Here is a 23,586-nt window from a genome sequence, read left to right on the forward strand (position 1 = left end):
CGTAAAAAATACGAAAACTCGATTTAGGATCGTTCAAATATTTTGTGGCCCCTGATCCAAAAACTAATAATTGGCCAAGATCGCGATCTTTAGATGCATTTTTTTGTCATTCCTAAAATTCTTGTTTCGTTATACCCTGTTCAATGACTTCCTCATTAATTACTAGCCCCATTACCTTGTTCTTAGGAACTTTCAGTGGCTTAAAATGAAATAGTAACATTTGATCCGTGGTTAGCATATGAATCCATCACTGTTATTTTTGATGTTATTTTTGGTAAGAGAAAAAGCATATATCTGTGGAGGTTGGTAGTTCAGAAGGCTAAACCTTATCTCGAACTGTAGAGGCAACTGTTAAAATAATACATAAATTTGGAAATGTGAATTGAGAATTATTATTTGGTTTATCGCAATCAGTAATTTTTGAAATTTTTAATTCTTTTCAGGAGCAGTCGCTGGAATCAAAATGGATAATTTTCAGGCACTAGATCCTAGAAAGCAAGAATTACTAGAAGCTCGTTTTGTTGGATCAAGGGTACGTTAAATACACAGTTATTATAGGTGATGGTTATTTACATTTACTGAAATTAAGAAGAATGATGCAAATCGAGCAATGTTATATTTCTTTGTGCTTTGTTTACTCGCCGGTGAAAGTGCATAGCCATAGGAGACGTATTATTTCGTCAATAACAGTGGAATAAATTCTGTTTGTTTTAACACAATATGCACAAAACCATGTAGGGAAAACACTCTCTCTTTACGTCAAAGGAAAAAAAAAAAAAGTGTGGGCAGTCAGTGTATGCGTACATAGGTACTTCCGGTGGCGGATGCACACGAGTATCAGTGGTACAGTCCGCAGCGAAAAACCTGCAACATAAGCATGTAAGTTTATTGTGAAACTACGCCTAAGATCGCAGGGAATCAACATAACGTCAAAATGGCACGAATCGTGCTAGGAGAAACTTCGGCGTCCTCCCCTGTACACTTATTTTGGAGCAAAAGACTTCGTCGTTTCACAATAAACTTACATGCTCATGTTTTTTTGCTGTGGACTTGTACACACTGGATATGTTCATCAAAATGTATTGTTTCCACTCAGAAATTATGAGCGTAATTTTTTATTATTAATTTTAATCTCGTCATTACAAATTAAAATTAATTATTAAAATTAAAGCTTGATAAATATATGATACCTCATCAAAATATCAGAAATGTCCTGCATTTACAAATGAGAGCAATCCTGAAGCGATATTTAAACATAAGTCAGCTTTCTTTCGTTAACAACAGTATATTCTTGACTCCTGGTTATGCTATACAAGGTAGTTATATAATATACAGTTTTGTCGAACCATGTGAAGTTAGGATTTGAATTAACATTAACGAAGTCCACGAACAGTGTTCAGCTTTTTCTGAAGAATTTCGTTGTATGGACGTTGTTAAGTTTGATGTGTTGCTCCAAATTTGCTGTTTAACATATTGTTAATGAAAGGACTTAAATAAGTCACAATCCTCACTAATTAAAATTATATTTAGTTGAAGACTCGGCATTCCCAACATGTATGAATGAATTAGAAATTATTAAAATTAATAAGGAAATTTGTAACTGCAGAAGACGGGAAACTTTTAGCATTTTATGTACTTGCGAAAAAGTATATATTACGTTAAGTATGAGGAAATCTTGGAGAAGTTGTAACTTTACAGCTCGTTTAGTGCCAAATTGTGTTCGTTCATATTGCATTATCCTAACCATGAAACCAATGGAAAGACCGCTAGCACTGATTTCGGGTGATTTAAAATAGTTCGGAAACCTATAATATAATGCTTATGCAGTACTAGACGCGTACCCAGAAATTTTTGTTGAAGGGTCCAATACTACTAGCCGCTACGTCTATGTAGTATTGAACGGGTATTCTGCACTCTAAAAGAGGATAAGTAATTGTAAAATACTTCCTATATTAAAAAAATGGTAGAGATGTTTTTATAAGAGAAAGAGTACAGATGAAGTGTAAGATCAAATTTTCATACTATATCAAGCATTTCTCTATTAAACAATTCACCTGTTTGTTTCAAGAGTGACGTAACTCAGAAATCGCCTTATTGACTTATGGGCAGAAAATGAAAGCTAATCTTGATGTCTATCTCTGGTTAAAAAAAAAAATCACAAATGTGCTTTCAAAACTGGGCGCTACAGAGCATTTTGTGTTGTTCTTGCGCCCATTTGTTTTTATTCCGTTTCGAAACTTTCAAACATTCTGAAAGGTTAGGAATTTTGAGCTATGTTACTTTTGAAATAAACAGGCGAATTATAATTTCATTGAGAAAGTATACAATTGAATGTTGGGATTTTTTTTTTTTTTTTTTGAGGGAGGGTCCGGACCTGGTGGACCCCCCGTGGGTACGCTCCTTTGCAATACCTTAATTATGTTACGTTGAGTGAATTTGTAGCTTTGCTTTATACAAGTATAAGATTATGTACAGGATCAAGAATTAACGAGAAAGCATAAATTGATGTATAGAACTTAAAATCCGACACAGTAAATATTGTCACAGGAGGGCTACTATAAGGAAGTTAAATGGACTGTATAAGCACGGTCACTATCATCTGAAGTCTATATTTATAGATTATTGGTTAGGAAAACCCAAGGATTTCCTTGATGATAAAGAAAAAAAAGCTGATGTTAAGAAACTGAGTCTTTTGTCATGACATGCATGTGTTACTGTGAAGTAGATTCTAAGAATTTCCATAGTCTTGGTTTCCATTATACAGGATGCGCCCATAAAGCAACACTGAAAAAGCTCTGTCTAAGCTTCTTGTTACTGCCTATAAACTGATTTGATGCAGTTTGTATCTGGGAAAGCCTGCGGCAAATACATATAGTTTGTAAGAAACACGCGCATCGAAATAGAACAACATTCTAATAGAAAATTTTGATATAAATTCGATAATCTTTTACCGAAACATTGCAGATACTGAGGACAGTGTGTGTATGGTGAAGCATTATCAAGAACCAAGAAAAGCCTTTCCAAATATGAACGCAAAAATGTTGATGATCCGGGGGGAGAACTTTCTTGAATATCAAGGAATGAAGAGAATGGGAGAAATTTCGTGCATTGAAGAGCGCTGGTAGGCATAAGCCACACATCAACTATCAGCCATGCTTCAGATAAACAAAGAAAAGTTTTGGTTAATTTTAAGCAAGGACGTGAAAATAAGTTATTCGTGTAATTAGTTGTGCAGAGTGTCTCATTTTTAACAGAACATCATCAACAAATCAATAACAAAGAGTATTAAGAGGATTTGTGGTTATTGTAGTACGGAATAAAACTTCCGAAAATACATTGTGGCGGGGGATGAAATTTGACGTTCAACAGTTTCGTACAACTACTTCACACTATGTGAGTTTGTTACTCGCTTACATAAAAGACCAACTGCATAGAATCAGTTTAAACAGGCACTAATAGAAAGCTTAGACAAAAGTCTCCTTTGTTGTCCTAGTATGGTAACATTGTTGTGGAGTTTGCTGTTTACTTTAGGGATGCATCTTGTACATCATGTTCATCGTTACGGTCGAGTGCCTACTTTCAGTGCTTGTGGTTCTGGGTTCGAGTTCCTGTGTGACTTCTCGCCCTCGTATACAAACCGCGCTCTTCTTAAATACGATTCGATCCCAGCCCCCGCCAAGTGAACTTTGTGGTGGACAAACACCGTGTGCGTGTTTTTCCTCGGGGTTCTCCCGTTTCCTCCCACTTCATTCCACCATTTCATTCATTACTCATCATCATAGTCTCCTTTAGCCTAACCGGCATAAACGTGGGACGTAAAACTCAAAGATTTTATTCCATTTTTCATTTTTTAAATACGATTCCACTACATTTAACATCAATATGGTAGCTATGAACAAATGGGAAAATTAGTGTACACACTGATGTCAAACTCATCATGCCTCCATCATGTCGGTGGACTCTCCCATTTTCTTCTTTCACCTATTCTTTCATAATCTTCACTTCCATTAATCATCTGTCTCCCTGAGCCTGCATAGATAGTCGTGGGGCGTAAAACTACTTCACGTCTCGACCATCAATTTCATTACAGTTCCTCAAATGCTGTGCCTTGTTTCACTAACAACATTCTCGTCAACGTGCGAACGTGCAGAGTAGATGTTGCAGTGGTTACTTCTGGGAATGATTCAAATCCCAAATTTTCGTAGAGATCCCTCACATTTCAAAATTCACGATATTTGAGTGGGTGCAGTGCATTTGTAATTTCTAAAGCGCTGCCACTGCTTTGTATTTTATAACAATCGTATAGAAGTGAATGCTGATATTAAAATAATAATAATAATAAATGTACATTTCTGGTTATTATACGAGTATTATAAATGTTTGTTGTCACTCTATTTGATGAAGGGAAGGTTATGATTGCGCAGTTATATAGTTAAAGAGCTGTTGTATTGATGTCATTGAAAACCGTCTAGAAATTTAAGATATCAAACTTTATAAATATTTAATATTTCGTTATGAACATTAGCAAATGTTGTTTTGAAATCTATAGAGAGTAAATTTGTAGTGCGTGCAATTGAATTGTCTTATAGAGGGTCTTTCAGCTGTGTAGCTAAAAGTAGCGTAGATACCAAGAAATTGGCTGTTTGCTTTAAAGTGTGCGGAAGCAGTATTTAGCAAGAAAGTAATGTTTGGCTTTGCGTTATAGCTCTGGTAAATAACCTATTAATTATCCATTCCACTATAGCTTATTCAGTGTTCTTGAAACAAAGCAAAAGTGCAAAAAATTCCTGCAAAACTATTGGTATACCATTCCACAATTTCATCGATTCATATGTCATTATATCATTATACCTGTTGGCAGGGCTTGAAAAATCTTACTTGCAACTTCTAGCCAGCCAAAAAATCTACGAGCCAGACCACCTTGCAGTCACAGTGTTATACTCGCCACTGACGAGCAGTCGAATGGATTTTTCAAGCCCTGCCTATTGGTAGCCTTTCCTTCCTCATGACAGTTTTGTTCGTGTTGAACATGTGCTGCTTTTTTTTTTCACACATATATACACGATGTTTTATTTATTTATTTTACATATTGAAGTTCGATTAGGTTTCCTGAGTGTAGATTTGCAAGTTCCATCATTTCATCACATGAAGTCTGAAGTGAATGAACACTCCATTATGTTTATGTCCACTTTATTACTTCAGAGTAAATTCACTAATTTTTATATATCATCCCAATATGTCATTTACCAACTATCATATTAGTTAAATATTTAATAATATATTCAAGGCAGCCGCTCGAATATCTGTAAGGAGACTATTGCAATAGAAAGGTAGGTATGATTTTTCCCTTCTGCATAATGTTATAAATTAACGTATCAGTTGTTTATAAAATACATGCCAATAAGGTATTTCTCCATAGATTAATTTTGGCAAATCTCATACAAAAACTAGAGATAATAAATTGTGTTTGTTGGTTCAGTGGTTGAACGCTCGTCAATGGCATCAAAGATCCTTGTTTCGATCGCAGACTGAAAGTTATGCTGAGGAGCATTATGTCCATTTTCCTCCGGGTGCTTTTGTTTCTTCTGAGTGTAATAGTTTCACCAAGCTTTCTCACGCAATGTAAGGGCCGTGGTGGCTGAGTGGTAAAGCGTTCCTTTCTGGCTCGCGGGTCTCTGGTTCGATCCAGCTCGTACCAAGTAGACTTTGTGGTGGACAAACACTGTGTGTGTGTGGTTTTCTCGGAATTCTCCGTTTCTTCCCATTTGATTCATTCCACCATTGCCTTTTTTCTCATCATCACCGTCTCCTTTACCCTAGCCGGCATACCCGTGAAAGTTAAGGAACAAGGACTCAAAAATTTCGTTGAGTCGCCTGATACGCTCCCAAGGAAGAAAAGTTAGTTTTTACTGTAAATATTTCATTTGATATGATACTGTAAATATCGTAATCTCTGAAACGAGATGTACAAAAAATTTTCTTTATCAGTTGTACTCCGTAATGGCATTCTTTGGATTCTGATTCCATCACTTTATTGTTGAGCAATACTTTGTTCGGAGGTTTCATAGTGCTTTCTCATACCGTAGTTCAAATCATCATCGTTCATGTACATTTTATCATATCCTCATATGTGTAGGAGATACATCGAAGATTTTCTTCATAACTATGGTGCAGAATGTCGGCTAATTCTCTAGGAAAAATATGTAAAATCGGTGTTGAACATGCTGCATAAAACGTTCAGCAACAGTACTCATGATCAGTTTTTAAATCCATAGTTAAATGTTTCCCTTTGTGTGTGCGTGTGTGTATGTGTGTGTGTGGGTGTATATGCTTGTATGTGTGAAAACTGGTTAGATGTTTGATTCTGTATTTTGTTGCATCCTATTAATTACAATTTGTGTTTAGACGAGTTGATGAAATTCTTTGAGCGAGAAAGAACAATAATATAGTGCGAGAGTAGAACGTTTCTGGCGTTGTATTCATGTCTTTTTCTTCATTATCTGTGTCACTTCTGTCTATGCTGTTTTCTTGAAAGAAAAAAAAAAAAAAAAGATGAATGAATGTGAAGAATGAGTGTGCGAAACCTTCTACCTAAAATCCTGAGCTTTCAATCTTTTCTCATATTATACATACTTCAAGTGGCTCATTTGCAGAAAGAAAAAACAAATATCACACGGTAAAAACTTTATTTAGATAGAAAGTACATTTTGTTTGTAATTGATTTTTCGTTCCAAACCAAGTTAACCCATCTTAGCGCATGACTATAGCTTCTGTAAAATCATTTCCTTGTAGCATAAAATTCATACTTGTGTTCAGTACCAAATCAACATATTATTCAAAGAAAAAAAAAGATAATTTATATGTCATAAGTACAGTATCTGTGAATTAATTCAAAGGGATCATCAGCAAAAAGTAAATGGCAAAAGGGAGGTATAAAATAGGAAAGTTAAAAGAACATAATAAAATTGCTAGTTTAAGAACTGCTGTTCTCCACAATATAACATGAGAACGAGATAGACCTACGTACTTTTTATAAAACTTACGACTTAACGCTATAGCGTTTAGTTTGTGTAAAATAGCAGGGTCTTAAAAACTCCACTGTGATTTAAACAATTCCATATCCGAAGGAAAACATTTGCTAAAGTCTACGTTTTCAGCACTTGAACATTTCTTCACCTACTGTGAGTGTCTGTTAGGACTGACAGACGCATCCTTGCCGAATTGAACCTATCTTGAAATCTAGACACTACATGAAAATCGTAACAGTTCAGCGACTGACAGACACAACTACAATAAGCGCTTGTAATCAGTTGTTGCTGAAAGTAAAATGTCCTATTTTCAAAAATGTACCGAAGGGGCAGAATCTAGCACCAGGTTTAAAAGTCACTTTAGTTGTCATAATTGGGCTGCTGGACACATGGTGTAATATATATATATATAGTCAACTTCTGACAACAGAAAAACAACTTCTACCAGCAAATTCTAAACTGGAATGATAAACATAACAACACACTTGCTCCTACCAAATAGATAAGATAGGAACTTGGCGTAGATAGAGGGAAACTTGTTATTCGTTGGAGTGACGGTTTATGTTAGTTTATATTGGTAAAATCATCAAATATTGCAAAACAAACAAAAAAATCAGTGACAATGTGAATTATTCTATATACAATAGTGTTTATAAGTTCTGGACAATATAGAATAAAATTTACAAATTAATTTCTCTATTATTTTTTCATAAACATATATTGAGATTTGTTAAAATTCTTCTGAGAGTAGAAGTAATCATTGTGTATATGTGAAAAGATGTGGATCCTAGGTTTGGAACGTTTGAGCTATGTATTTAGTGTTGGCTCTGTCTTGCAGGGCCCTGAGTACTGTTCCTCCAGCAGCTGTCCGCAGTGTCCCGTGAACAGGTGTGGTGGCGTGCCGGCCACTACAGTGGACTGGATGATGATGGGTGGGAGTCGGGACAGACAGGCTCAGGTACGTTTCTCTCTGGATATCAGAGCGAAAAAAAAAAAGGGTCATCTTAACACTTTTACAGATGTGTCCATTTCCTTATTAAAAGTATTTCCCGTTCGGGATTTCGTAAATTAATGGTAGGGTAAGATACTTGCAAATAAGGTAAGGAATATCTTAGTTTGCATTTGAAATGGGCGGGTGTTATGTCGACAGTTGAATTCTTTCGTCTGGGCGAAGTATTGTAGATGTGCCACTGTTAGTATGATTACCTACGTCTGTCTCTTTCTACCTTTCGTGGCAAGAATGTGGAGGTATGTGTGCTGAATTTCTGTTCTTCTGTTAGGGTTTCCTTAACAGGATAAATAAATGTCATATTACCAAAGATTGCGTTTGTTTCTTTAAGTCTGCATCCCGGCGAAATTAAAATACCGCTAATTTTACAGTAATTATGTGATATCTTCAAATAGATAAAAGATAATCGAAATGTGGAACAAGAGCGCCCTAGACAATATTATTTTGCATGAGGTACCGTTATCACAAGTCACCTAGTAGCTTTCCGTTTTCAGCCGTTTAGAAACGCGAAAATAAATGCCGATTTTCAAAATGGCTCGAAATCGAAAGCAGATAAGTGAGTCGTGATAACGGTTTCTCATGTAAAACAATATTGTCTAGGGCGCTATTGTTCCACATTTCGATTATATTTTATCTATTTGAAGATATCATATAATTACTGTAAAATTAGCGGTATTTTAATTTCGCTGGGATGAAGACTCCTAAGACTTTCCAATTGCCGTTTGAATTTTAAGCAACGAAAAAAAAGAAGAAAAAAAAACAAACAAATGCTATCTCCTATAAAGTGGTTCTTCTAAGTGTTGCCTACGAGGCGAGACTGGATTTGGTGTCTCGTCTAGAAAATTGCCGAGAAATACTGTCTCGTCTCGAAAATATAGAGAGAAATGTCATGTCGAAAAATATTCTGTTGGAAGAGATTGTCTCGTCTCGTGGGCAGCATTATTCCGCGTACCCATAGAAAATAATAATTTACTTTTCGATTGTGATTAAAAAGAGTGAACTGTATATATATTGTTTACCTTTTGTCCACTTACAGTTGACTACCGATTTACCGAACTAAAAGAGGGGAAAATATCCTTAGTTAACTCAAAATCACGATTAATCCAAAGGCATGAAAAAAGAAAAAGTTAAATCATCACTATATAATGATTTTTTTTTTTTTTTAAATGCTACGTGGCAAGTTACATGTTCCGTATTTTCAGGGAAGAACGAGGGAGAACTGAAAAGTTGTCAAGTCGAATTTCATTGTCAAATTCTACGTCTGTTTTCTCTCTTTCTTTCTCTTTAGCTTAGCGGGGCATGATGGCACTTCTGGTGCATGGGAGCCGTTTCAATCCTAGTTCGTCCCAAGTGATCTTTGTGGTGGACAAACACCGTGTTCGTGGGTTTTGTCGGGGCACTTCCGTTTCCTCCCACTTTATTCATTCCACCGTTGCATTCATTTCTTATCACCGTCTCTTTTAGCCTTGCCGGCATAAATGTAGGACGTAAAGATGAAATCTTTCATTTTTCTCTAGCATCCTCCTGATGATTCTTGCGATTTTTTATTTTTTATTTTATTTTATTTTATTTTATTTTATTTTATTTTTAATCAGCGAGCCCCGGTTAATCTGAGTCGACTGTAGCTACATTAAGAGGTCATACTGTATAGAAGGTGGTGGTGTCTTAAAAAAAATTACCAGAAGGATTGCTGACAACTCTGGCATCATTTCTGGTGTGTTGAATACGAACTACAAACACCTTTACCTTTTGAAAGAAAGAGGGACTTCTATTTTCATATACTTAAAAGCTCTTCGCTGACCTTACCTCTTTTTAAAAGTGGATAACAGACAGGGAAGAATATAAAAAATGGTAGAAAGTGAGCCAGGCAGCACCTACAAAGTCCTATTAAATAAACTAATATTAGTTTTCAAACCTTCTCTTATAAACCAGAAATTTGGGTGCACAGTTGTTGCGTCATAATAGTTGGGCACTCAAATATGTACACTATATGATAAGTATTGAAAACAATTATAAGTCCATATCGTCGGTAAATCCACGAACAGGCGTATCTACATGTTTCAATTTTACAGGAAAGCGATTTGAAATTCTTCGTATAACGTTATACCTTTAATAATATCTTCAGAAACACTAAGGCCAAAGCTTTCTTGATACAAACTTTAGCAGCACTGTACTGAAAATGAAATGGGTAGTCCTATAACGTTATACGAAGAATTTCAGATCGCTTTCCTGTAAAATTAAAAACATGCAGATACGCTTGTACGTGGATTTACCGACTATATAATAGCATTTTACAAATACTATTTGGCTCAGTTCTTAAATTTTTAATATTCTTTTGTCTTCAGGTTATTCACTAAAATTTAAAAAAAAAAAAAAAAAAAGTTAGGATGAGCTTAACTCGTTGCTGAGGTTACTCAGTAACCTCATTGCTAATGTTCCCACTTCATCCATAACCAATCAGTAGAGATTGTATGTATAGAAAAACTTCTGTTATGACTAAAGGAATACCATTAACCATCCGTACAGGATATTCACAAAAAAATGTTGAGATTTTGTGGCTGTGTATTATTTTACACGGTGTAGCCTGTGCCGTAAAAGGTGTAGCTGCCCAGAATTTGAGAAAAGTTAATCCTAGTCCTTGCTCAAGCGACACACTTCACATGCGGTGAAATTCCTTTCATATTTGATGAAACATATCTTGTACAGTATTATGGTCTAACCTGGTGGAATAGAGGTGGTGATGGCAAGTACATTTCTGTAACGAATCCCGAAAGCATGGCTTCAGATTTGATGAACAAAGAGGGCACAGAAGATGACAGTAATACAGCTAATCCAGCGACTTTGAAGAACACCAGGAAATGATCCCCGAACTGTCAGTAATGTAGCTCACAAGTTGAACAGTTAGAGCAGAGTAAGGTAGTAAAGAACTGTTTTATTCACTTCTAAAACTGCTCCATTTGTTAACGGATATCCTGTAATAGCAATAGCCAAGCTGTAAACATTTCTTTTGATGATGTACTGCTAATACGTAGTACCAGAGTAATATCAAAATCGAAAAGTTCCTAAACTGTTTCACCATCACCCTACAGAGAATATATGGCTGTGCACACTCAGTCACCTGCAGAAGTACACACTGTTCTCTTTGTCAACAACTTCGAAAGAAACGGAGCAATTTCTGTACTGTTTTCGACAAGTACAACACCATTCGCTGCACTAGTGGTTAGCGCAATCTTCCCACTTTATTCTAAATAATTGAAGAGCAATAAATAATTAGAATTCTTGAAAACGGGTTACTTAATGCTTTCATAATTCTATTAATTACAAACTATTTTCAAGGCCTTCCATACAGTGCAGAAATTGAGTGTTCTATAATTAAAATATCATTGATAATCTTCTAACCGCGATTTCCGACCTATGAGAAAAACATGGAAGTAGTTCACTTATAGATCCTAATAGCACGTTGTAGAAGTTGTTTGTAAACTAATTTTAATTGAATAAATAAATAAATAAATAAATAAAACAAGAGCATGTGGAAAACCTGTAAGATGAAATACACTATAACTGCCAAATGTTTCCATATTTTACTGCGAGCAACTTTTTTTTTTTTTTTCTCCTCCTGTTGTTTCATATTCGTATTTTTAGAATTCGTTTTAACTGGAAGCTCCGCACGAAATTCGAACCACTCCCACCTCCTCTTTTCTTCCAGGTCAAACATCAGAATACGCTGAAACACGTATTTAATTATTTTAAATCGAAAGGCCAAACACCAGATTTTATGTCTATAACCTAAGTAATCCCAATATATAAGTAACTAGCTCACTCACTCTATTTCCTATGGAACCCGGAGGTTCAATGCGTCGTTCACAAAAGCTCTCCACTGAATCTATTATTAGCCAATTAAATCCAGTTTCTAGTTTGTATTCCTATTTTTGCGAGATCCATCTTAATATTGTCCTCCCATCTGCGTGCGCCTAGGTCTTCCTAATGGTCGTTTTCCAATTGGTCTTCCAGTTAAGATTTTGAAAGTGTTCCTCTTCGATTCTGGATACATGACCTGACCATCTGAGCTTCCTACACTTGACCCTAACAATGTTGGGTAGACCGTATAAATTATGTAGTTCCTCGTTATGAAGTTTCCGCCATTCCCGTTTCTCTTGGCTCCGAATATTCGTCTCAGGATCTTGTTCTCAAATACTCTCAATCTATGTTCTTCCTTCCGAGTAAGCGACCACGTTTCGCAACATACAGAACAACAGATCCCGATATGTGGTTATAGTAATTGCAACCCATTTCATTCCTTCCATTTCTTAATTGCAATCCGTTAGTTTTCCCTCCTTGGTCAAATATCAGAAAACGCTAAAGTATGTGGTTAATTATTTTGAATGAAAAATCCAAATGCCAAATTTCATGTCTATAACCTTTAGGGATTCCGAGATATGGATATATAATAATCGGTGCCCCCATTTCACCCTTCCACGCCTGATTTCCAAATATCTTCAGTAGTACTGTCCAAATTTCTAGCTTAAACAGTTAGGCGTAAGCGTTAATCAGTAGGCCAGTCGCACAGTAAGGGTCTCCTTTATATATAGAAGTTAAATTTCACTTTCATACCTAATTTTAATGTAAACGTTGTTACAGAATTTCTTATTCTTTTTTACTCTAGCCGAAGTCTCGTTTGAATTGTCACCTATGAACATGGAGGTAAATATCGGATACCTGACTGTATGATTCTTTCATGTTTGTAATGGTGCTTCTACTGATAATAAATTTTATTCATGCTAATATAAACTTGCCATTAATGTTCTTTTTGTCCCTAAAATGCATGGAACAAACTCGCGAATATTTGCATTTCGAAAAGGACATAAATAAAGATAAACAATCACCCTCTAGTAAAAATAAAAATATTCTCATTCTTTTGAGAGAAAATATTTTCTCTTTATGATTTAAGATTTTTTCCTATGTACCTCCTTCCAAATTTTGAAAGATATTCTGAAATCAGTAAGGGATGAATTTTATCTGCAATCGGAAAACTCATTCGTTGTGAATATCGATCAGAGCTGTTTCCCAAGGACTTTATTGTAGGCGTTCTAGTTGCAGTGAGTCAAGCGTGGTCTGAGTTCAATTTCTAATGAGGGTATTGTTTGTAGTAACAATCTGGAGTTGTGGAATGAAAAAGAAAAGAAAGAATTTAATTTTATACGCTCAAATTAGCACATTCTTGTAATTTGTATATTATATACGTAATTTTAATGAAATGGCATTGTTATTTCATTAATCATTTGGAAGCATTTTTATGTATGGTTTCCGGTTTTTCTGTAATTACGAAATAGGTGACAACGTTCTAGTAACCGTATGTAGTGTGTAATAGTCAACTGGATAGTTTGTGACGTTCTTTTAGTCTGTTTTAATTCGAAAGAATGCTATTTTGTGAGAAGAATAAAACAAAGGGATTACTATCGGAATATCAAGAATAGTTGTATTAGCTACCAGGTGCGAATCTGAAGTTCGTGGTAGTGACTCAGAATCTAGGAATTTCCGACTACCAAAGCTTCGCCTTAACAATATTCCTGCAATAACAATATTTTTAGTAGAGTTACTAAGGCCGTACTCGGAAGGTCCCGGGGTTCAAATCCGCTGGTTGGTCTTCCTGATTGGTGCTTTTTCAGGGATTTTCCTTAGATCAGCCAAGTGAATGCTGGAATGATACCTTTAAATATAAGCCGTGGCCGATGTCCTTGAACTTCCTTTCCTGTTATTGTTGTAGATCAAAAGTTCTCAACATTTCCACTGCCGTACCACCAAAGCATATTAATTAGTAACACCGCTACAAGTCGTACATACCACAAACAGGAACTCGCGTACAACTAGTGATACGCGTCCACATGTTGTGACACCCTGTTGTAGATTAATAACAATTACAAGTTTAATTTAACTTAGTGACTGTATCTGAAAATTTATTAAGGAGCAAAGCATACGAAAATAGTATTGATGCCTATTAAGGACAGTACATAAATTAATTTTCCTGAAACTAGGGTTAGTATACAAATGCCAAAGCATTTCTGATCCATTTAATTCATGCGTATTCAGGACAGTAAGTCGTAATTCGCTAGCAAGCGCATCAAATCATACGCAATTCCAGAAGTATTTCTCAAACCCAGTTTATTTTATTATTGAAGCGACATACAGTAATTATTTTAATGCTACTTTTGAGTTTCTTTCATTATTCAATATATACGCGTAGTAGAGAATTGAAATATCGAACAGTGTTCCGGTCCGAGCTTGAATTTTATTGATATCAGAAAATTAAAGTTTCCTTTTCTTACACTTAATAAAAAATAAAATAAATAAATAAATATTCAAGCAGAACAGTTTTTTTTCTTTGAGTGAATAATGTAAAGTTAATGCATCATCGTCGTTAAAGAATGCTTTAAAATTTGTTTTGTCACGTTGTATTACTTTCTTATGGCGTGCCTTAATTTGGTGTTGTGTGGTCGTTATATTTTTAATTCCTTCAGCATTTAAATTGAAATTTCATCCAGTCCCATGGGCGTACAACATGATCTTTCCTTGTATATTGAAGCAGCCGTGTTCATTTTCCGTTGCGAATCTCTCGGATCGGGTTCTCAGTGCGAAACTTTTGTGGGGTTGCGAATGCACTCTGTGCGAGAGTGTAGTGGGTCGATGCCCTCGCCCTTCATCGCTCTGGCCAGTGGCTCCGTCACCTTGAGTGCCCTTCGATGGAACCTGATGGGATTTGGTTCCTCTGCCTCGCACACGGGCCGCATCCAGTGAAAGTGAATGCTACTACTATGAATTGTGTAACTTTATGTTTAATAATATACTACAGTGATTTAATATACATAATAAAATTATCATGAACCTAGTTGTAAGAAGGGGGAAAATGTTGTTGTTAAATAACTCTTTAAACGCGGCTGTAATTGTATACTAAAAAATCATCACTTGAAGTTGAGATGTTAATGACGTGATGCTAATTCACGTGTATTTGAAAATAATAAATATTAATAAGAAAAAAAAAAAGTTTTCCTTTTTATAGATGGATTCTTGATGACTAGCAACATGTGTGAGCTATTGCTTGTCAAGATGTTATCGTATACATATTTTCTGTTTGTGTGTTTATTACTCTCTCCATGTCAAATGTCAAGCATGTTCATAGAAATATGGCAACGTACGAGTACAGGGAGAGTTTAATTAAAAGGAGAGAGAGAAGAGAGAAACCTGCTAGCCAGCTGGTGCACTAGTTGGTCCTGGTTCCGGACAACGCCAGGTAGAGAGGAGGTCAGGCGGCCGAGGAACAAGCAAGAGACTTGCGCCGTTGCCAGTTGGTGGAAGTGATGCGAGGCGCATTGTGAAACGTGGCAAGAGCGCGGGGTCGCCGTTTGTGTAGCAGTTTGTGCGAGTTGGAACGGATCGCGACAATGAGAAGAGAGACGGTCAGATGAAAGCAATGGTGGCCGGCTAGCAGCAGCGATGTTGTGGCTGCCGGCTCGGCAGCTTGGAGCGAGATGGACGGAATGCTACGAGCCTTGCTCGTCTCATATTGGCGACTTCATAAGGTATCTCTTGATCCATGTTTCAACCAGATGTGAATGACGTAATATTATATGCAGGGATTTTGTGTGTATGAAATAGTGAATTCGCCTGAGGCAGTGTTGACCCAGAAGTTAGTGTCCGAGTTGGTTGAGCCCAGCCCAGTGGCAGGCAGCCACATTGATTTTACTGCACGTTAGTCGCGACCCGTCTCACAAGATTCTGTAGCGGGGGGAGGGGGAAGAATCTCATGAATAGTATGGGGGAGGGTATCTCAAGCCTGCCATTTTGTGAGATCTTGTTGATGTTTCTGCGTATTTGTGTGCTAGTGAAAATAAGTTTTACAAATTTGTTGTTAAAAACATCATCTCGTTCCAATACAGTGTAGTGATTTAAAAGTGTAAACATTTAAATGACCAGGTTTCATGTGATGGAACTTTAATGGATGTGTTTCGTGCGTATTAACATCAAAGAAGAATTAGTTATGAAAGACGAAGCTCGTTCGTCCTCTCCCAGTGCAGTGACGATAAAAAAAATGCTCTCGTTATATTACGTCATGAACCCTAGTTGAAAATGTTGGGAAAAAGGATGCCGATAATGCACAGCAGGACTTGGTATGTTTTAGAATGTTTTCGTTCTCTCTTCCCCTGTTCCTCGTCTCCATTTTGTTTTCGACCAAAGGAATGCAAGAAATTGTACATGTGCAGATGTTTCGTAGTCACGTAGTATTGTGTATTGATTCTGTGCTGGGAAATTAAGTGTTTTGCTGTTTTGTGAAGAATTGTTTTAGTGCCACGTATTGATTGTGAGAAATAACAAGCGGATGTGTTTGATGTTCTGGCAAAGACAAATGAATGCCTCTGCCTATCGCCATGGGATTTCAAAGTGTCTTGTATTTGAAGATGGATACCAGAAGAATAACTCTGTAAACATGTATAACCTTTCTCCTCTGGATGTGCGTTACGTAGGTTAAGTTCTATTATTTCCCAACGTAATGGAATTATCCTTATAGGTACAGAGTACTGAATGTGTGTGATATAGCAAGTGTTTGAAAGTAGGCCAAATTTGTGTATTTTTTTAATTTGCTAGGCATAAATATGTAGAGTATGTGGGGCACTGCAATTGTGTTTCAGTAATTACACTATACGGAATAATTAATATGCATTTATTTTAAAATTTCAACAGTGGTTTTTGAAAAATAAACAGTACTTCCATATTTTATTTAATCACTTAAAATTAATCAAAATAATATGAGAATAGCTATCAGGGCCATTGAGAGAATATAAAGTGCCGGAGTAAGACTAATTTGGGGCCCCTGCATCTTCGCACGAACATATTTTGTACTATAATTATATAATTTTGTATTGATCAATAATTCAATATTACTTGCAAGTGCTCTAACAGAAGTCGTTTAACAAATTATTGCAATAATAATAATAATAATGACAAAATACATGCGCAGAAAGAATTAGGTTCTAAATGCCTGGCATTACTAGTACATAAGTGGTCAGCAGTTATGTAAATAAATAAATAAACTGTCTGTAAAGTGTTATACTAAAACTCAACCACAGATTCAGAACTGGAAAGAGTCGAAAAAAAATCAATTATAAAACACACAGGAAAATTATTTCCGATGTAAAATGCATATTAAAATCCATGTCAGTCAACAGATTTTCAGCAGAAAAATTTGTTTTGTGATTCAATAGTGTATAGAATTTATTTTCTGCTTAACAAAGATACCTTCCTTCGAAATTGTGAATTACATAAAAAATTATATTATTTGCGAGTACTGAGCCTTGCCGAGCCTGGTAATCGCGCCTGTGACAGCCTAGTAGTTGATCTTTAAAATAAATAAATAAACGAAAAACACAGAAATCTAGTGAAACTAATTAAATTGTAAAATTAAAGAAATGAAATCATTTGATCTAAATAAATAAATGCTCAAATCAATAAATATTGTGAGCCCCGAAAGCAGAGGTGTCATTTCTGACTTCGCTTGAGGGAGGCAAGAGCACCACCGACATAAGATTTTCACGTTTTGTACTAGTATATAACCGATCAAAGTATATGTATTCCTCAAACTCTTGGGAGGGGGACAATTGCCCCCTCCTGCCGCTCCCTGAATGACGCCCCTGTCCGGAAGTGATGTAACGGCTGTATACGTCCCTCTCCTTGAGCCTGATAGCTGTGCCTTAGTTATATGGGAAACTAAGCATTTTGGTTCTGTACTAATTTGAGACATTAATATTTATTTACACACACAAACAAGCAATCAACAACCGCATAAATACTCTTTTTAGTATATGTTTTTAAAAGTAGTTGCTGATTGTATGTACAGACACTTCAGAACAATTTCCGCTACAATATGATTTTTCTAAAAATTGGAACTCGAAACATATTTAAAAAAGAACATTTTTATCCTAAAGAAAATTTGAAATAAAACAACTCGAAAAAGTATAAATAAATAAATTAATGAAATTCAGGAAGGTGTAATATTCACGCTAATTATTGTTAATTGTTATAATCTAAAATACAGATGAATAGGATATCAAATAAACTCAGCGCAATGCTCTGATTTTAAATATGATAAAGGTATTTATTTGTGAAAAGCTTTTGGTTTCATTTTATTGATACTTACCCATTAGATTTCACTAATGAGCTGGAAGCTACATATGAGACAGTAGTGACAATACAAATCACAAAATTATTGATAATAAGCTAACTTGAAACCCTGAGGTTCATATAAAATTCTACATTTTATTAACATTTAGCGGAAAATATATTTTTTTTAAACATGAGACATGTACAGTCACGAAAGAAAGTATTCTTCAGTTGACAAAATTTCTTTTCCTAATAACTTAACAAAAAATAACCTAATAGAGTACCGATTTTGGCAAGTTATCAAGTTATAACTATTCTAAAGATAGCAACAAAACGATCCAAATTAATTAATTTGTTCCTGAGTTATTGACAAAAGAAAATTTGTCAACTGTCAGATACTTTCTTCCCTGTGTGTACCATTCGATAGATCACGTTGAGCTGAACAAAATGATATATGGGCAGGTGTAAATCCTCATGCGTAGTTTTCTAGAAATCAGAGTAAAATACATTTTCTGTAAATCCAAAAGATTATGCTGTACGATAATCACACTCTCATTAAGGTAAAACTGATGCTGAAGTACATCTTCATCAAACTTTATATTATAATATTAGCAACACAATAATTATGATTAGCTCTTAAGAACGTTTATTTTTGGTTAACTAAAAAGGTAAGAGACATATTGATCCTTAGGTGACCTCAAGGTAAACAAAATAAATTTTCATGCGTAGTTTTGTAAACGGGAAAAACAGAAAATCAGGAAAAGCGAATTTTTGTAGCAATAAGAAGTGTGGCGATAATATTTGATAGCTTTTATTCTGCCGGAACAGATTTTTGTTTATGTACTAGTAATTATTCAGTACCGGTAGCTCTGATTCCCATGTATAGGGACTTACAAACATTTTTTTTTTCTGGTAACAGCTTCAAAAATACAATGCAGCTGCCTCAGATCAGCGGAATCGTGTATGTAAGTTGCTATAATATGAATTTTTTTTAAATCATCTCAGGGCATTAAGAAGTATTTCGTAACGCCCACTTTGAGTTACAACATTATATACGAAAGGCAAGTTGCTATTTCTGTACTTGACCATAATGTTACATTAACGTTCAAAGTATTAAGTGTCGCAGAAAAGTTAAGAAGTTATTTATAGTGAATATGTTGAATATATAATGTTGCCAGTAATGTCTGCAGCACTTGTTTTCAACTTTGCATGCGTCATGTATGAAAAAATACGAGAACGTGTGATGGGCTGCATCAGGCTAGTTACAAATTTTAGAGGGTTTCGGTAACTTTGAAGATTTCCCATTTCCAGAAATGGAAATTAGAATACTTGTGTCAAAGTTGATGGTTAAAAAGGACGCTAAGTTGTGAATAATATGTTCACATTGAGTTGAGGTTCTTTATATATGTATATAAATATTATCGCATTACCATTTTAAATGTTCTTGGTTTTCTACGGAAAACTGAAATTATCATGTACGCTGTTACTCAGGCTGTAAACTGTTTCCTTTTAAATAATAGATAATTGAAATGTCTTCGTACTGTTAAAATCACAAACTAAAACTTAACTTTTCTTTTATTGTAGATGTCCGCAACATCTCAAATTCAGATGGCACCCCAAGGCAATTTAAATTCTGGCCAGTCTGTTCACAGTCAAGACTCCAATATGAGCACAGGTAAGCATAAGTATACCAATATCGTAGATTATCAAGTGACTAGATGAACCTAGCGTGTATGATATCGTGGCGTAACACAATTTTAAGTAATATTTTCCAAGTGCTTATGTAAATATTACGAAGGAATGAAATGCGAAAATATAGTGTAGAATGGCAACCGTGGAACAACGTTAAATGTTTATTACTCACTACTTGAGATTGCTAAATGATAGAAGGTTCAGAAACTGCAGCAAGTATTTACTTGTCATCGATATGTGTATTTATATTTTCAAATATTGCTCTATATTCAGTATACGTGGAAATTCAAAGAAACTTAGCTGGTCCCATTTGACTACATAAATTTTAGATTTAGGCAATTAACCTTGTACTTTAAACTTGTTGCAGCAACAACAATTTTATTAATCTTAATGTGGCAGTTTTACCGCAATTAGGAAGCTAGGATTCATGTAATATCCAAGATTGATAACTGCTTTGAAGATAGTGGATTTAGCAAAGATTTGGGAAATATGGTTTGCAATTGTTGGTTTAAAAGGTGTTGATTCGTAATTTCAAATTTAGTAATCTTCGAAATAATTCACACGTTTTATCACTTTCTTAACTAATTTTTAATATTCAACCATGAGAAGCGTACATAATCAACCTTTTGCATATTTAACAAGATGTCTACATACCTGCACACTTATTTACTACGTTTCCATAGCAACAACTCTTTTTCTAATTAACGATTACAAAATAATCTCTCGATATCTCTGTGTGTCTTTCTTTTCTTTATATATAATACTGCTCAAATAATTCGCCTCTGATCCCTTTTTATAAGCTGGCACAGATTGCAAATACTATATACAACGTTATCGTTGTAGATTATCGTTGTAATAATTTCAGTAATGTGATCGATTGGAACATAATAGATCTCAAGATGTGTATCATTAGGATTGATAATGAAGTAACTCTAGTGCACTAAGTCACAGCATAACCCTTGTGTAATTTTTCTAGTTTTCAGAGTTCATTTAAAGCTGTTCTGGTTTCTTATTGCATGCTTTGTATTCTTAAGGAGATTGATGCATTGCTTAACAAGTTCTAACAAAAACGAAAGCTTTATCTGAAAGCTCACAATATTAAAACATAACTAAGTCAATAGTAAGAACGTTTCAGATAAGACTCACGTTTATAAGATCTGCAAACTGTGTCACTGCAGCCATTATGAATATATATGCAAAGGTAATTTGCTCAAAGCGTAGTTCATGTACACTCATGTCCAAAATTATTGTCGCATATCTATAAATATGTTGTAGGAATATAATTTGATAGCGAATTCGCTCGCTGTTTCTTAAAATGTTACTGTGTATAAGCGGCAAGCACATGTATGTGGCAAATTTCATGTCAAAAGAGCAGTAAATAAGAACAGTAAAACGAAAATAAAACTTTCTTGTCCATTTAGCGACATTTTGTTTTACTCATTCTAATTTTGGTATTTATAATTCTTTTCCTATGAAATTTACCACAAATATACATTTCCAGATTATACACATAGTATCAGTATTAAAAGTACCCTGCAAAATCAGTATCAAATTATATTCTTACAAGAAGACAGTTATAGATATGCGACAGTCATTTTTGACATGAGTGTACATTCATAGAAATTATTATAAAATGTGTAGTTACGGAGTATTTGAAATTAACACGGAAGTATATATATATAAAATATATTTCTTTTCTTAACTGTTTGGATGTGAACCTATGTCCACACAAAGGTTATCAAAGTACACGACACAATAAGGATAAGCCTATCTATATATATCAAGTACAAAAAATGTAAAAGCTAAGACGAAAACTAAAAAAACCTCCCCTGTAAAATTTCAATTTTGTTACATGATTCGTTATTCAAATTGCTTGCTAGAGCTGCTTCGTTGCTAAGCGGTTAGCGTACGCGCCTTTGGCGTGGGAGACCTGGGTTCGATTCCGGGCGGGAGCTCATGTGGTTCGGATTCCACGTTAATCAGTAAGTCCATGTCTCATATAGCCTCGCTGCTGAACGGGACGTTAAACTTAAAAAAAATACTTGCTAGTAATGATCATCAATTCGGGGACAGAACCAAAAGAGTTTTTAATGATTTTTTTAATACATTTCAAGATGTTTTAAAGCACTTCACAGACAAATACGTAGTTTTGAAGTTCCTGAAAGTTTTTATTCGGCCGATAAAATATTAGTTTGCCACAGTTTGTAGAAGACTACACTTACGAATACACGTGTAACATCAGCAATGCGTTTGTCAATAACGTCGTAGTGAATGGACTAAGTACTGAAAACTCCTATTGTTATGGATATTCCGATGATAGAACATAATGGGGATATGATGTAATTTCGTAGTGTTTGTCCTTCCGTTAATATTACTTGGAAACTCTTAACAGACTATAGCTTATATTGAAATATGATAAATTGAAACCTTATATCAAATAAATAATATATTCCTTTCACCTTTTCAGGTTCCTCCCATAGTGATAAAGAAGTAGATAACAACACTCCTGAAAAAATTCCTCGCACACCATCGGAACGAAAACGGAAGAGGAAAGTAGACGATACAGGTGGCGGTGGGGGTGGGGGTAAGGGAGCTAGAAGTGATAAGAAAATCAATGACTATTTTGCAAAACACCCTGGGAACAGTCCTATACGACATGGTGGTGCCAAAAGCCCTTCTCCGCAACAAGGCTATGCTATGGTGAGTGAATCAGTGGGTGGTTTTAAGTTCTAGTGTTTGTGGGGAGTGTCCTTTCTTTATATTCTATCTAGAGAAGAGAGGTGTGTGTAGTGACGTAGCTCAGTCCAGTCAGCGTGTGATTAAGTCGTAAACGTAGTATGGTGGAAGGTGAGGCAGTGACTAGTGATTTTATAAGTTACATATAAGGTGCTGGAGTAGTGATTTTGCGAGGAAGTTCACAGGAAGTATGTTCTGCAATAATTTTAGTAGTGAATCATGCAAAAAGTGTTTTCAAATATGAAAACAGAGGTGACAGTGAGTTTATCTAGGAATTACATGCACGTTTCAAAAATACTAGTGTTACAATCATCATATTTTTTTTACAATATGCTTGTCGTGCTGCGCGCAACAAGTAGCAACATTGCAATTACCTCCGGAAATTAGTTATAATCCCGTTAGTTTTGTGGGTCACTATTAACGAAAGTTCTATTGTGACCCATCAATGCGATTATGCAAATTCTCATTTTACACTTTAAATACAAGGCTTGATAAAATTCAGGAAAACTTCTTACCACTTCTTATTCAATTTATTGAACTATTGTATTTAAGAGAGAAAAATAGACCCCCCAGAAAAAGTTTTTTTTTTTTTTTTAATACTAATTTGATCTTTTATATTTCACTTTTTTAGCTTTGTTTTTCACGAAAAATTGTGCATATAACAATTCGAATTAATCCGTAAATAACAGAAGAATTACCTGAACGTAAACATAGCTCGAATTTTGAAATAATGCACAGATGAATTCACGCATACATATTAAAAGCATTATTAGTATAGCTGTAGAGTGAGAGAATTTAGTTAATTTAGAATAATAAGTTGATGGTGACACTTCAGTGGATTTAGTTTTATGTTTAAAGGAAACAAAAAATTCAAAATCATATGTAGAAGATTTTGAAAAGGTTAGGAAAACTAAGATTGTGTGTTACGTATTCAGAAAATTAAGGGTAAACATTTAACAGTCGATAGTGAAA

The 23,586-nt window shown here is 35.1% G+C and overlaps 1 protein-coding gene across 14 annotated transcripts in view; it reads left to right on the plus strand.

Annotated features, from left to right (window-relative positions):
- Tlk (Tousled-like kinase) overlaps positions 1 to 23,586 on the plus strand; it is a 221,741-nt gene that overhangs the window by 138,866 nt on the left and 59,289 nt on the right. For 7 of the 14 annotated variants that reach the window (XM_081741436.1, XM_081741437.1, XM_081741441.1 and 4 more), the window contains 4 exons: positions 444 to 532; positions 7,867 to 7,986; positions 19,771 to 19,861; positions 22,346 to 22,578. In XM_081741436.1, the coding sequence (XP_081597562.1) occupies positions 444 to 532; positions 7,867 to 7,986; positions 19,771 to 19,861; positions 22,346 to 22,578 (533 nt within the window). The other 7 variants (XM_081741446.1, XM_081741439.1, XM_081741447.1 and 4 more) reach the window with 4 other exon arrangements.

Source organism: Thermobia domestica, chromosome 15 (genome assembly GCF_964235325.1).
Source record: "Thermobia domestica chromosome 15, izTheDome1.hap1.1, whole genome shotgun sequence".
NCBI classification, from domain to species: Eukaryota; Metazoa; Arthropoda; class Insecta; order Zygentoma; family Lepismatidae; genus Thermobia; species Thermobia domestica.